The 14,069-nt window shown below is 41.0% G+C and overlaps 1 protein-coding gene across 1 annotated transcript; it reads left to right on the forward strand.

Moving 5' to 3' along the window:
* The first annotated feature begins 3,587 nt into the window (after positions 1-3,587).
* On the forward strand, positions 3,588-4,523 carry LOC115077593 (olfactory receptor 1020-like). The gene has a single exon (XM_029579889.1). The coding sequence runs from the start codon at positions 3,588-3,590 to the stop codon at positions 4,521-4,523; it is 936 nt and encodes a 311-aa protein (XP_029435749.1).
* Positions 4,524-14,069: the final 9,546 nt, after the last annotated feature.

Genomic DNA, 14,069 nt, shown 5'->3' on the forward strand with positions numbered 1-14,069 from the left:
GAGGACCTGTAATAGATTTAGAAGACAGCAAAGACAGAGATCACAGCACCTGAGCATTTGACATCTTAGCCATAACTCTAGTGACACCTAGACAACAGATTTGGAACTCACAATTGTATTTATTAACCAAATGTTTTGAAAGTATACTTTTACCCAATGTAGTGTATATAGATTTAAACTACTAGTACAGAAACGTACATACAATATACATACAGAAGAAACTAAGGGGCATGTCCTCTGTCTAAGAATTGTCAAAATCCATACATCATTGCACATCAAGGCTCCTTGAGTCATATTCCATAATCCAAAATAAAGGCAGATCCAGTTGAATTGGTGGTCAGACATCTTCAACACCCATAATAATAACCATCACCTTGCCCCAATCCTGTCATTCATTAATGAGGTCATAGCCATAACTGTGCTCCTTCCAGTCACTCCTCACCTCATGTTCTTGCAACACATTAGGGCACTAGGTCAGTACTGGCTCGGGACAGTGTCCTCTAAATCCATGCTGGGACACTGAGTCTGTACTGGCTTAGAGGGAAGACTTGTTATTTATTTATTATTTTAATTTGATTACTCATTGAATCAGAAGTGCTTACAATGACTTACATTAAGAAGAAAACTAATACAGATATACAACACCATTCCCTAACATTGCCTATTCCTGCTGAAAATGCATTTCTTATGTTTTACATCCTTGTTAATCTCTGGCTTTCCATTCACTTTCTTAGTAAAGCAGACAATGGGTAACTTGAACAAAGTGGCAGTTACTACTCTTAACAGAAGGCATGGGGACAATTTGCTGAGCAGACTGGATGCGCTACTTGGGCCTTTTTTTGGCATCCTTTACTGTGTGACTTTGACCCGATTACCATAATAATGATTCACAAAAATAAAATAATTATAAATGCAAATATCTGCATTAGTATAAAATATGTTAATGTTAATGCAAGCTCCTGCCACTTGAACAGATATTAAGCATTAATACTGGCACTGAATACACATTAATGCCTGGGTCTTCTATAATGTGGTTTAGTAAATATGCACCCAGGTGAAGTCTCACCCACAGTTTGTACAGAGATATTCTCGCTTCCTTTTATCTGCAGGTTATGCCTCACCCTATGCACTTCAGCATCCCTCTGTCTCCGGTGAACCCCTTATCATCCTCCTCTCCACCCATCCTGTCTTACTGCCTTGGATTTCTGCTCTCTGGTCTCTGCACTTTTTTTGTACTAAAATCATGGCTGCCCAGTACCCAGCAAACAATTTGGTTTTTCGGACTCCAACATCCTATAAAAAATTATTACCATGATCATCTGAAAAAATATCCTTAGCAAAGCAAATCAGTGGGAGGAGTTCCAACTTTATCATTTGAAGTGGAAAGAGTTTAAGTGTTCAGCAGTAAATTAGCTCCATTCAGTTTCCTAACTAAAGAAAAGAGAATTGCACACAGAGAAGCTGAGCTGCCCCTCACAATTAAAACTGAGCAGGGAAATCCTGATTGCTCGGTGCTCGCTGTTTCATCCCAAATCGCTGTTGCCCTGCTCTTCCAATGTAAAACATGGTTCTTGGAAGAAACAGTGCAAGAGAAAAGCCAGGACTAATGACTGTTCAGAGTTCTTCCCCTGCCCTCAGAGGACGGTCCCAGAAGGTTTTTGAAACCCAGTTAAGAATTCCTCTCTGGTCCTCTCTGATGCAGAGATGAAGAAGCAGCTTCACAGGCAAGAGAAACCATTATTGCTCTTTACATGAATTGTTTTGCTGAAGTTCAGTTCAGTTCAATGCTTTCTCTACAAAAATCAAAATAAAAATGAAGAATTCTTGGCTACCGATCTGGAAATAAATATCACCCTCTAAGGCTACGGGATTGTTTCTTTTGTCACATGTTTATTTTAGATTATGATTCCAGCTTTTTGAAGGACTGCTGAAAATTAATTACTTTTTTTCACTATGAAATGTCATTCATTTTGCTTGTTTCCTGCTGTAGTTAAGTTTTGGAGTTGTATGTTGGCCTTCATTCCTTGACATCATTAAGACAAGTTGTCCTGACCTCTGAGTGCTCCCCAAAAACAGCACCGGAAGCACAAGATGTCAAAGGAGGAGGCTGGTGCCCTCTCTCACTCTGGCTACATATTTATTTTATTTCTCACTGCTCACTCCCTCCTCTAGGTCCTCAGCTCCTGTCCGTCTTCTCCTTTTGTTACTCCTTCAGCTGTCTTACTCTCCCCTCTATGCTTTCCAAATTTCAGGGGCAAGAAGGAAAAAAATCAGCAGCTGATACACAAACAGGTGAGCGGAAAAAAGTCACATTATAAAAGAAAGAGAATGGGTAGATAGAGTGCGGAGTTCAAGCCCAATTAAGGGCTTAATTTTCTGCTTTTTTTTTTTTTATAGATCCAGCTGTTAAGGTGCTGAAGTCATTTATTTTCAGATCTAACTGACATCCCTTCTATAGAGATTTCCATCATTATAGAAGATGTATCTTTGGGTGAATTCTACCATCAATGAACAGAGGGAAGGAGAAACTGTAAAATGAGAGATAGGCATCTATCCATGCATCACTTGCCAAAGTGGAGGAAATAAAACATTTATCATTAACATTTGCAATGATAATAATTACTATTGTAAAACCTGCTAGATTTCACTATACTTTAAAAGAGAGAAACTTCTAGCAATGGTTGACTCCCTGGGCATAGTGGTCATTTTGAGTGACAGTAAAAGTCCATCCCTCTAAAGGGTGGGCCGACTGGAGAGTTAATAAAGCTGACTCCATGAGTGTTGGCTGGAGTTGTCCAAAGAGCAGCGAGATGGAGCCATAGACTGTGACTCTCAATCGCTCCAGGAATAGCAACATTCCTTGTCTCTCTTTTTCATCTGAAGGTTGGAACTGATTTCCGTAAGGGAGCCATCTGCATCCAGACACAGGAGGTTTGTGCAAGAGACTAGGTCACCAGCCAGGTAGTGTGCTTAATCTCTGAGCAGGAGAAGCTGATTTTCCTGGATCTAAGTGATTCTAAGGGAGAAGGCAAAGTTTTTCTGGAGAGCTAGGACAGGTCCTCAGAGGTATCCAAGCCCTCAAGTTGGTTCAGGAATATTACTTTCTTTAATTGTATATGTTTGAAAATATTTGTCTACCTTTTACACTACTAGACTGCTTATTTTGTTGCATAGAACTGTTCTTTTTGTTTTGGAATACAACACTTGGTATATAAAATTCCTTTTGGTGTGACTAAGTGTAAACCTTGGGTCAGTTTAACCAGATTTTCAGAGCTGCACAATGATCTGCAGTGTCTGAAGTGTGGCCCCTTGTAAAAGGGGGTTACAATACTAATGCAAATTTTGGTAACCAATGATCTATTAATAATAATAATAATAATAATAATAATAATCTATTAACAGCTCACTTGTAAAACAAAAAGGATTAGCTTAATAAGATAATGACCCATGTCTTGGTGAAACATTAGTGTCCTTTTGACCTTGTGATGGTCCCTTTTCTTGTTCTGGTATTTCTATGTTTGTAGTTTACTGACTTCTCTCTGTTGTCTCTTTTCTTCTTCCATCAGCAAGCTCAGAGTTAGAGGGACATGCAGACAGAAAACCAAACCCAGGTCACAGAATTCCTCATCCAGGGGTTCTCAGATCACCCAAACCTTCAGGTTCTGCTCTTCATAGTGTTCCTGTTTATTTACTTGGTCACGCTGACAGGGAACCTCACCATTTTGATACTAATGTGCATTGATTCACGCCTCCACAAACCCATGTACTTCTTCCTTAGCAACCTGGCCATTTTGGACATCAGCTTCACGTCCATCACACTCCCTAAAATGCTAGTCATTTCTGTAGCAAAGAGCAAGGCCATTTCATTCCAAGCATGCATGGCCCAGCTCTACCTGATTATGTCTTTCACCGGTGTAGAACTGTATCTGCTTTGTGCCATGGCATATGACCGTTATGTGGCCATCTGCAATCCCTTGCGCTACTCAGTGGTAATGAATAAGAGGGTTTGCATTGTGCTGTCTGCCAGTTCTTGGATTGCTGGGTTTCTGGATATAGTGCCACACAGTGTGTCCATTTCCTATTCCTCTTTCTGTGGGCACAATGTTATCAACCATGTATTTTGTGACTTCCAAACACTGTTGAAACTCTCCTGCAGTGACACATCTAACATTAAACTATTGATGGTCACCCTAAATCTATTTTTAGTCATAGGATTATTCCTTCTCATCCTGACGTCCTATGTCCACATAATTTCTGCCATCTTGAAAATCCAATCTGCTGAGGGGCGGCACAAGGCCTTTTCCACCTGCTCCTCCCACCTCACGGTCGTTATTATATATTCTGGGGCCGTACTTTTTGTGTACATGAGACCCTTGTCCATGGAAACACGGCCTGAGGACAAACTGTTTGGCGTATTGTTCAATGCGGTAATCCCCATGCTAAACCCTATTATTTACAGCTTGAGGAACAAAGATGTTAAAGATGCTCTAAGGAAAGTCATGAGCGGGAGACTAAGAGACTGAAGTATCAGATATGTAAAAATGAGGCATTTAGTAGTGAAGGATGTAGAATCAATGTGACTTGCTCTAGAATTTACAGAAATAATTTAAAAAAGGAAGAATCAGCCAGAAAGGAGAAAAAACACCTAGAAAAGATTCCTAGATATATTATCCAATGTTCTGGATTTCACAAAATCCTTCTGAGATTTGTCTATGTCATTGATAATCTCCTTTGGATGATAATCAATGTATTAGTAAAATTTACTAATAACATTTTAAATATATCTATACTTTTTTTTGTCATGAAGAATGAGTCCTAATTCAAATTAGTTTATTTGTTATTATTTCCTTTTGATTTTATTTTCTTTTTACTATTGTCTTTCCTTTAATCTCCTGTTATTTATTTATTTAAAATCTTTTCTATACCGTCATTTAGTAATGTACCATCACAACGGTTTACAGAGAGGCAAGTAAATTTATATTTGGCTAAAATCTTACTAACAGAGTGCCAATATATTTATCGGTAACATGTTTTTATAATATAAGGTATATGATGAGTGATCTGGATCTTGTCCTTTTATATGATTAATAGGAAAACAATACACAAATTGTACTTGCAATGAATAGTTTAGTTATACACATTGATATACAATTTGATATTTCCTTTTATGTTCCTAGTTTCTTTTGCTATATTTACTGTAAATGATGCAATGCTAAATAAAAATAGAATTGATAAAAAATATATATTTTTATTGCTATCCTGGTGGTTTGCTAGCAGAGTACTGGGGTTGTGTTCTGAAGACAGATTTCTTCTCCCCAAGTCTTCCAAGCTTCATATGTAGTAGCAGTGTTGAAAGCACCCACAGGTATTGAAGTCTCACCCCTCACTCTTTGGTGATGCCTACAGAATGATTATGTTTTAGTCTTAATTCATTTTCTTATTTTTTTTTATGTGGATAGATCCAGGTCATGGTAATCTCCTTTGAATGTTATTCAATGTATTAATAAACTTTTTAAAATTAAGTATAGCTTTGTAGTCCCATCCTGGTGGCTTGCTGGCAGAGGACAGGGCTTGGATTCATGAGACTCTCCTCTCCCGATCTCTAGTAGACTTCAGATGTAGTAGAGACATCGTTTACAGCCCCCCCCCCCCCCCCAGTAGAGAGATGGCTAACCATTTGAACTTTGATTACACCTACAGGCTGACTTCAGGGCACATAACAACACATTCAAGAGGGTGCCACAGTTCATAGCCCCCAGCCAAGGACAGCTGCTGTGAAAGCTGAGCTAAATTAAGTGGAAGAGGAGATAAAATAATAGCAAAAGCCCACAGGTCACTCACAGCACTTAAACCCAACAAAGAAAGAAAATGAAAATTCAAAGATTCATGAAAAAATATGTTTCTGATAAGAAAAATGTTCAGTAAAAGATCTATCAATTATATACCCAAAACCTTTAGAAAATTGTCCTCCAGATGTTCTGGATTTCACAAAACATGTAAGCATTGAAAACAATTCCTACAAATTTTTTTCTCATGCGAGAATGAACAGAAAATTCCCTGTAAGTAAAATATCATATTTCCCACCAGACTGCCTGTGTATTCTTTGCACTTTCTTTCACTCACCTAAACAGTAATCCAGGGATTTTGTTGTATACGAGCTTTTCACATCCCTTGGGTTCCATCTATAGAGAAGACCAGAGAAGGAATCACTGTGCTCTTATTTATTTACTTATTTACAGGTTTTTATATTCCGTCATTTGGTATTCCATCACAACGGATTACAGCAATAAATATAAAATGCACAAAATAATCATTAAAAGTGCATAGAGAGAAATAAAAAGTAAAATACAAACTAAAATAAAATTATAGGGTATTAAAAGAATCTAAAGGGTAGATTTTCAAAACTTATGTGCACGCATCCATATGCACGCGCTACCCGGTGCACACACATGTATGTGTGATTTTAAAACATGCACATTCCCTACTTAACCCATACCTTGTGTTTTCTACACTCCCAATAATAAGTATTACTCTGCTGCTCCTAAAACTCCTATCCCTTGTCCTGTACACACCCAGTAATAATCAGTACTTCACTCCCTTCTATCAATCCTCATGCCATGTCTTCTACACCCAGCAATAACCATCATCATGCCCACTGCTATCACTGCTTAATGTCTTGTACAACCCCAATAATAACCATGAGCCTGCTCCTTCCTATCTCGACCTAAGCCAAGTCCTCTACACACTCAGTAATAACTAGGGATGTGAATCGTTTATCTGAGGATTGAAAATATCGTCCGATATTTTCAATATCGTCAGATATCGGGGGGTCCCCGATAGCGATAGGAAACCCCACGATTAATTTAGTGGGTTTTCTTATCATTATGAGGGGGGCAGGAAGAAAGGACACAACCTAAAAACACAACCTGACCATTTAAAATTAGTTTGTTAGTATCCCCCCACTCTCCGGACCCCCCCCAAAAAAATTTTTAAATTCCTGGTGGTCCAGTGGGGGTCCCGGGAGCATGCTCCCACGCTCGGGCTGTCGGCTGCCACTAATACTTCGGTATATAAAAGAATATAAATAAATAAATAAATAAATAAATAAATAATCAAAATGGCGCCGATGGCCCTTTGCTCTTACCATGTGACAGGGGCTATCGGTGCCATTGGTCGGCCCCTGTCACATGGTAGGTGCACTGGATGGCCCGTGCCATTTTTAAAGACGGCGCTGGCTGCCCATTGCTCCTACCATGTGACAGGGACCAGCCAATGGCACGGATACCCTGTCACATGCTAAGGGCAAAGGGCCATCAGCGCCATTTTGTTTACTGGCAGCCGATGGCCCGAGCACGGGAGAATGCTCCCGGGACCCCCGCTGGACCACCAGGTATTTAAAAATTTGGGGGGGGGGGGTCCGGAGGGTGGGGGATACTAACAAACTCATTTTAAAGAGTCGGCTGTAATTTTTGGTTATCGGCTCGGGTGCAGCCGATTAAAAAAACCCGATCGGATTGCAAGATAAAAATTTAACGATGTGAATCGGAACCGGAATCCGAACCGATACCAGTTCCAATTCACATCTCTAGTAATAACCATCAGTCTGCATCCCTCATATCAATCCTTACCCCTTATCCCCAAACTCCCAGCAAGCAGGAAGCCTACCTCTACTGTGCTAATGGAGAATCTGAGGTGTTTGGACATTATATTATCATTTTACCCTTTAAATCTTAACCCTGAAATAGACAGACTGGAGACTGCAATTAGCAGAGCCCTCTCAGAAACATCTTGCAGTGCATGGAGCTAAGTTTTATTATGGATTTATTTTTTCTGATTTAGTAAGCATAGGTGTCTATTTCAGTGGATAGCTAAGAACATAAGTAGATAAGAAGTTGCCATGCTGGGTCAGACTGAGGGCCCATCAAGCCCAGAATTCTGCTTCCAACAGTGGCCAATCCAGGTTAGAAGTACCTAGAAAGTATCCAAACATTAAATAGATCCCATGATACTAATGCCAGTAATAGCAGCATCTATAAAAATAAATCTATTCCCTAAATCAACTTGATTAATGGCAGTTATGGACCGCCTCCAGGAACCTTTTTTAAATACAGCTACACTAACTGCCCTAACCAAATCCTCCAGCAACAAATTCCAGAGCTTAATTGTAGATTGAGTAAACAAGAACTTTCTCTGATTAGTTTTAAATGTGCCACATGCTAACTTCATAGAGTGCCTCCTAGTCCTTCTATTATTCGAAAGTGTAAATAACCGATTCACATTTACCTGTTCTAGACCTCTCATGATTTTAAAGACCTCTATCATATCCCCCTCAGCCGTCTCTTCTCCAAGCTTAACAGCTCCAGCCACTTTAGCCTTTCCTCATAGGGGAGCTGTTCCATCCCCTTTATCATTTTGGTTGCCTTTCTCTGTACCTTTTCCAGTGCAACTATCTCTTTTCTGAGATGTTGCGACCAGAATTGAACACAGTACTCAAGGCATGGTCTCACCATGGAGCAATATAGAGGCATTATGACATCCACTGTTTTATTCGCCATTTCCTTCCTAATTGTTCCTAACATTGTTTGTTTTTTTGACTGTCACAGAACACTGAGCCAACAATTTCAATGCATTATCTACTATGACACCTAAATCTTTCTCCTGGATGGTAACTCCTAATATGGAGGCTAACATTGTGTAACTATTGCATGAAAATTTTCACTATATGCATCATCTTCAACTTGTGAAATGTGCAAGGTGATACATATAGAGAAAAAAAGCTGATGAAATGGTAGAATTTACTACTTTTTTTTTTATAGCTGGCTCCAAATATCTGCACTTTTAGGGGCTTGATCTCTATGCTTAGAGCAGGAAGTCTGCTTCTACTGTGCTCCTCTCACCCAAACCTTCACCCATCCACCTACCCATTTGATAGTTTTTTTGTATATAACTTCTTTACAGCTTTAATCAATTAATGTGTCACAGTCTTACCTGCTATGCAACCTCCGGATGCCATGGTTCAGCCTGCTGTGTAGCCTTCCCTCCACCAGGGTGCTCAGCAAACTCTGCTCAGAGAATCACAAACCACATTCTCACTGATCACCTGATGGCTCTGCCCTACTTAACCCAGCCTGTCCAGTCTCTCAGGCCTCTTCATTGAGTCACCTCAGCTCCTTCACCTGGTTACCTCCTTCTCAGTATTCTACCTTGATTGCAGCCTACTCAGTCCTCCTGCCTTGCCTTGTGGCCTATCCAGGCCTCCAGCCTTGTGGGTTATCCAGGCCTCCAGCCTTGTGGGTTATCCAGGCCTCTTTTCTGGCCTACCCAGGTCTCCTGCCTTGCCTTGTGGCTTCACTTGGCCTCTTACCTTGCTTTGTGGCCTTCTGCCTTGTTCTGTGCCCTTCTAGGCCTTCTGGCTTAGCTCTGCATCCTCTAAGGCCTCTCTGCCATGCTTTGTGCCCTTTTGGTCTTTTCTATATAGCCTTGTGCCCTGTTTAGGCTTTCTTGTTTCCTATTGCCTGTCTAGTCACGTCTGTTGGCTAGTCCTTGTCTAGTCCTGTCCTTGCTCAGTCCTGTTCTTGTCCAGTCCTGCCCTTGTTTGTTCTTTGCCCTGCCCAGTCCAGCTCAGTCCTTTATCTATTTCCCAGGCCTTGTTTTTGTCCTGGATCCAGCTCCCAGCCAGTACCTGTATCCAGCTATGATGTTTGCCAAGAGGAAAATCTTTCTGTTCCCCAGAACCCAAGGGCTCAGCCAGTGGGGGAGGGGACTGTTTAGGCAGAAGACCAGCTCCACTCTTGTCCTGCAGTCCACATTGACTTTTATTATTATAATAACAGTAGCAATAATAATGATAATTCTAATAATACTACTGCAGCTAATTAATTGAGGTATGAAGCAGAGGGAATGTGTGATTTTATTGGGATTGTATAATTATGATTGTTCTTTTAGGGGTTTTATGCACATGTCACCTGATTCATGCATACTTTTATGCACACTGCAGAAAGGTGTTCCAGAAGGGGGATGGGGAAGAGTGGGAATCTGTGTACATACTTTTCAATTTTAAGAAGTATTGTGCACAAGTTAACTCTTGCATGTGACACCTTTCAAAGAGGAGGTACAACCATACATGACATCATTTCGAACCAATGCAACCAACTGTCTGAGAATATTTAAAGCTAGCTTATGCACGTCCGTTCACTTTGAAATACTCAGTAAAACCTCTGAGGTGAACTTTCAAAAGATGTGTGCATACAAAAACAGCACAGACGCACATAAAATAGCATGTACATGAGAATATGCTAATTTTAAAACCTGCAGCATGCGCATGCATATCAGGGACTATGAGTAAACTTGTGCTTGTAAAAAAGGGCAGGTCAGGGGCATTCCAGGGAGGGGCCCATATTTACATACTGATATTGTTGTTTAACAACTTAACAAAGTGACACACGTACATTTTTACTTGTGTATATTTACTTCTGCTCATTATCTGCTGGAAGCAATCTTAAAAATGTCAAAAGTGAACAAATGACTGGGTGGTGAGGGGTTCTGGGTGAAATTGTGGGGGACTTCAGGCTGAAGAGCCAGGAGGGTCTTCACAAGTTGCAGATTTGCTGGGTGAGCTGGTAGACTAATTGGGAAAGCTGGTAATTTCATTGGCACATGCGTGTTACAAAACCCCCGACTTAGGCATGTAAAAGCTGACTTACAGGAAGTAAATGTATCTACATTATGCGAGTAAAATCTATTTGCATATGCCCTTAGAATTCAAAGTACAAATTTGCAGGTATATCATTTGCACACACTTATCTGGCTAAATTCGGTCTTACTCAGTTAAGTAGGGCCTTTACTGCTACTTAGATGGCCAAATTTGAACTTTTTGGGAGTAATTCTAGACAACCGCCTTAATCTAAAGACTATGATCAATTCGACTACCAAAGATTGTTTCCACAGACTACAGGTGTTGAGAAGACTCAAACCTCTCCTATATCTCCACGACTTTAGAACTGTTCTGCAATCCCTAATATTTTCAAAATAGATTATTGCAGCGCTCTTCTTACTGGCCTACCCAGCTCAACCACCAGACCTCCTCAAATGATACAGAATGCTGCTGCCAGAATTTTAACCAGTACCAACCGAAGAGATCATATTACACCCACTCTCCGAAACCTTCACTGGTTACCAGTCTACCACAGAGTCCTTCACAAATCTCTCACCCTGATACACAAATCCATCCATAACTATTTTTATCTTGACCTTGAATTTCCCCTCAAACTCCGTACATCCAACAGACCGATTAGAGAAATCCACAAAGGAGAGTTACAATTCCCTCCAACCAAAACCATTCGCCTAGTTTCGACCAGGGTCCGAGCCTTTTCTCTAGCAGGTCCAAACATTTGGAATAGCCTTCCTGCAGAACTCAGGTTGGAACCATGCCTACTAACTTTTAAAAAAAAACTTAAGACTTGGCTGTTCCGACTAGCCTTCTTGGATCCTTCAGACACACAATAATCTACCATCCTACTCACGAGCCATGGAACCATGCCTCTTTGAGATGCCTCTTATCCAATACCTCCGCAATTAAACTATCTTGCTCGAACTGAGCTCATTATGACTTTTGATTTTAAGTTACGGCTCTGCTCGGGCCTTTTTTACTCTATTTACTTCCAAGCTGTAAAGCCTCCAAGTTTATAGTCCTTGTTCAATGTAACTTTCTTGCTCTCTTTCTGATTATAACTTTTTGTTCCGTTTTTTGTTACAAGTTTCTATCCCTCGTTCGATGTAAACCGATCTGATATGGTATTCAACCATGAAGCTCGGTATAGAAAAATGTGAAATAAATAAATAAATAAATAAATAAATTTGAACTTATCCAGATAAAAAACACTTTTGTTTTAGAGTTAACTGGCACCGGCTATCTTACATCTCTGGATAAGTTGGAAAAGTGATAATTAGATGGACAAGTAGAGCTTTTATGACTTATCCGGCTACCTGCCCTCCTTAGCCGCATAAACTGGAACTTATCTGGATAAGTCCAAACTTGCATGGTTCACGGTTTCTACATACAGATGCATGTGTGGCACATATATATTCATATTTTATATCCTTTGCATTTCATTTTCATACACGTTATAAAATTCACACATGCCCATATATCCATGTATATGGGCACATGCAAGCAGTTTTGACAGTTATTCTCCCTGTGTGCAAAGTACACGCAGACTACACTGCTATGTGGGCTCCCTAATGACAGTACTTTAACGATACATTTTGATGTATATATAAAGCAGAGTTGCTTACCTGTAACAGGTATTCTCACAGGACAGCAGGATGTTAGTCCTCACATATGGGTAACATCATCAGGATGGAGCCCAATCACGGAATACTTTTGTCAAAGTTTCTAGAACTTTGACTGGCACCTACTGGGCATGCCCAGCATGGTACTAACCCTACATCCAGCAGGGGGTCTCCCTTCAGTTTCATTTATAGTAAAAGAGCGTGCGAAAAATAAAACAAGAAATCACAAGCATACCCAACTCCATGGGGTGGCGGATGGGTTTCATGAGGGCTAAAATCCTGCTGTCCTGTGAGTACACCTGTTACAGGTAAGCAACTCTGCTTTCTCACAGGACAAGCAGGATGGTAGTCCTCACACATGGGTGAACAACGAGCTGAGGATGCCCGCACATGTACCAAAAATACCCAAAGACATGCAACAGGGGCAATTTTTTGAGAACGGGCAGCCTGAAATTCCAAGTGGGCCGTGGTAGGAGGTGGATATTACGCTGAGAACAAATTGCGCAGAACTGACTGTCCAAAAAGAGAATCTTGTGCGCCAGCTTTGTACAGGCAACAGTGGGCTGCGAAAGTATGGAGAGAACTCAAAGTAGCAGCTCTGTAGATGTAACAGCTCTGCAGATGTCAGCAAGAGGTACAGACCAAGAGTGCGACCGGCATTGCCATTGCTCTACTGGAGTGTGCTTTAATGCGTTCCTGTAGCGGAAGGCCTGCTTGTTTGTAGCAGAAGGAAATACAGTCCACCAACCAAGAGGACAGGGTCTGCTTTCCCACTGGGATACCCAGTTTAATGTCACTGAAAGAAACAAATAGCTGGGTGGACTTCCTATGGCCTGCAGTGCGTTCTAAATAAAAGGCTAGTGCACATTTGCAGTCCAAGGAATACAGAGCCCGCTCACCTGGATATGAGTGGGGTTTTGGAAAGAAATTTGGCAAAACTATAGATTGATTTAAATGGAATTCAGAGACTACTTTTGGCAGAAATTTAGGATAAGTGTGGAGGACCACCTGATCGTGAAAAAACTTTGTATAAGGAGGGTATGTTACCAGCGTCTGTAGCTCACTGATCCTGCGGGCAGACGTCAAAGCTAAAAGGCAGAGTACTTTCCAAGTAAGATGTCGTAACTCGCAGGAGTGCATAGGCTCAAATGGAGGTTTCATGAGTCTCGCTTAAACCACATTAAGGTCCCAAGACGGGGCCGGTGGATAGAGAGGGGACTTGAGGTGAAGCAAGCCCTTCATAAAGTGTACTACTAACGGTTGTGTGGAAATGAAGACATCCCCTGTACCTCGATGGAAGGCGGCAACCACACTGACATATACTCTAATGGAGAAAGTTTGTAAACCTGACTCCGAGAGATGCCAGAGGTAGTCTAAAAACTGAGTTGTGGGGCAGGTAAAAGGGTCTAAGTCCTTTGGAGAGCACCACATTGAAAATCTTTTCCATTTAGAATGGTAATATTTTCTAGTAGAAGGCTTTCCTAAAGCTATCAGGACCTGGGATATAGAGTCTGATAGATTGAGAGGCTGCAAGATTAGCATTTCAACATCCAATCCATCAGAGACAAGGCCTGAAGGTTGGGATGGCACAATTGTCCATCTTTCTGAGATATCCGGGATGGTTCCGTACCTAATCGAAATTATGGACGCACTGACAGGTTGCGAAGGATGGGAAACCATACCTGACACGGCCAGTAGGGGGCTATTAGAATCATTAGACCCCTGTCTCTGTGAGCTTCACGAGATTTTTGCTGATGAGAGAAAGTGGTGGGCAGGCA

The sequence above is a fragment of the Rhinatrema bivittatum genome, chromosome 16 (genome assembly GCF_901001135.1).
Source record: "Rhinatrema bivittatum chromosome 16, aRhiBiv1.1, whole genome shotgun sequence".
Taxonomy (NCBI): Eukaryota; Metazoa; Chordata; class Amphibia; order Gymnophiona; family Rhinatrematidae; genus Rhinatrema; species Rhinatrema bivittatum.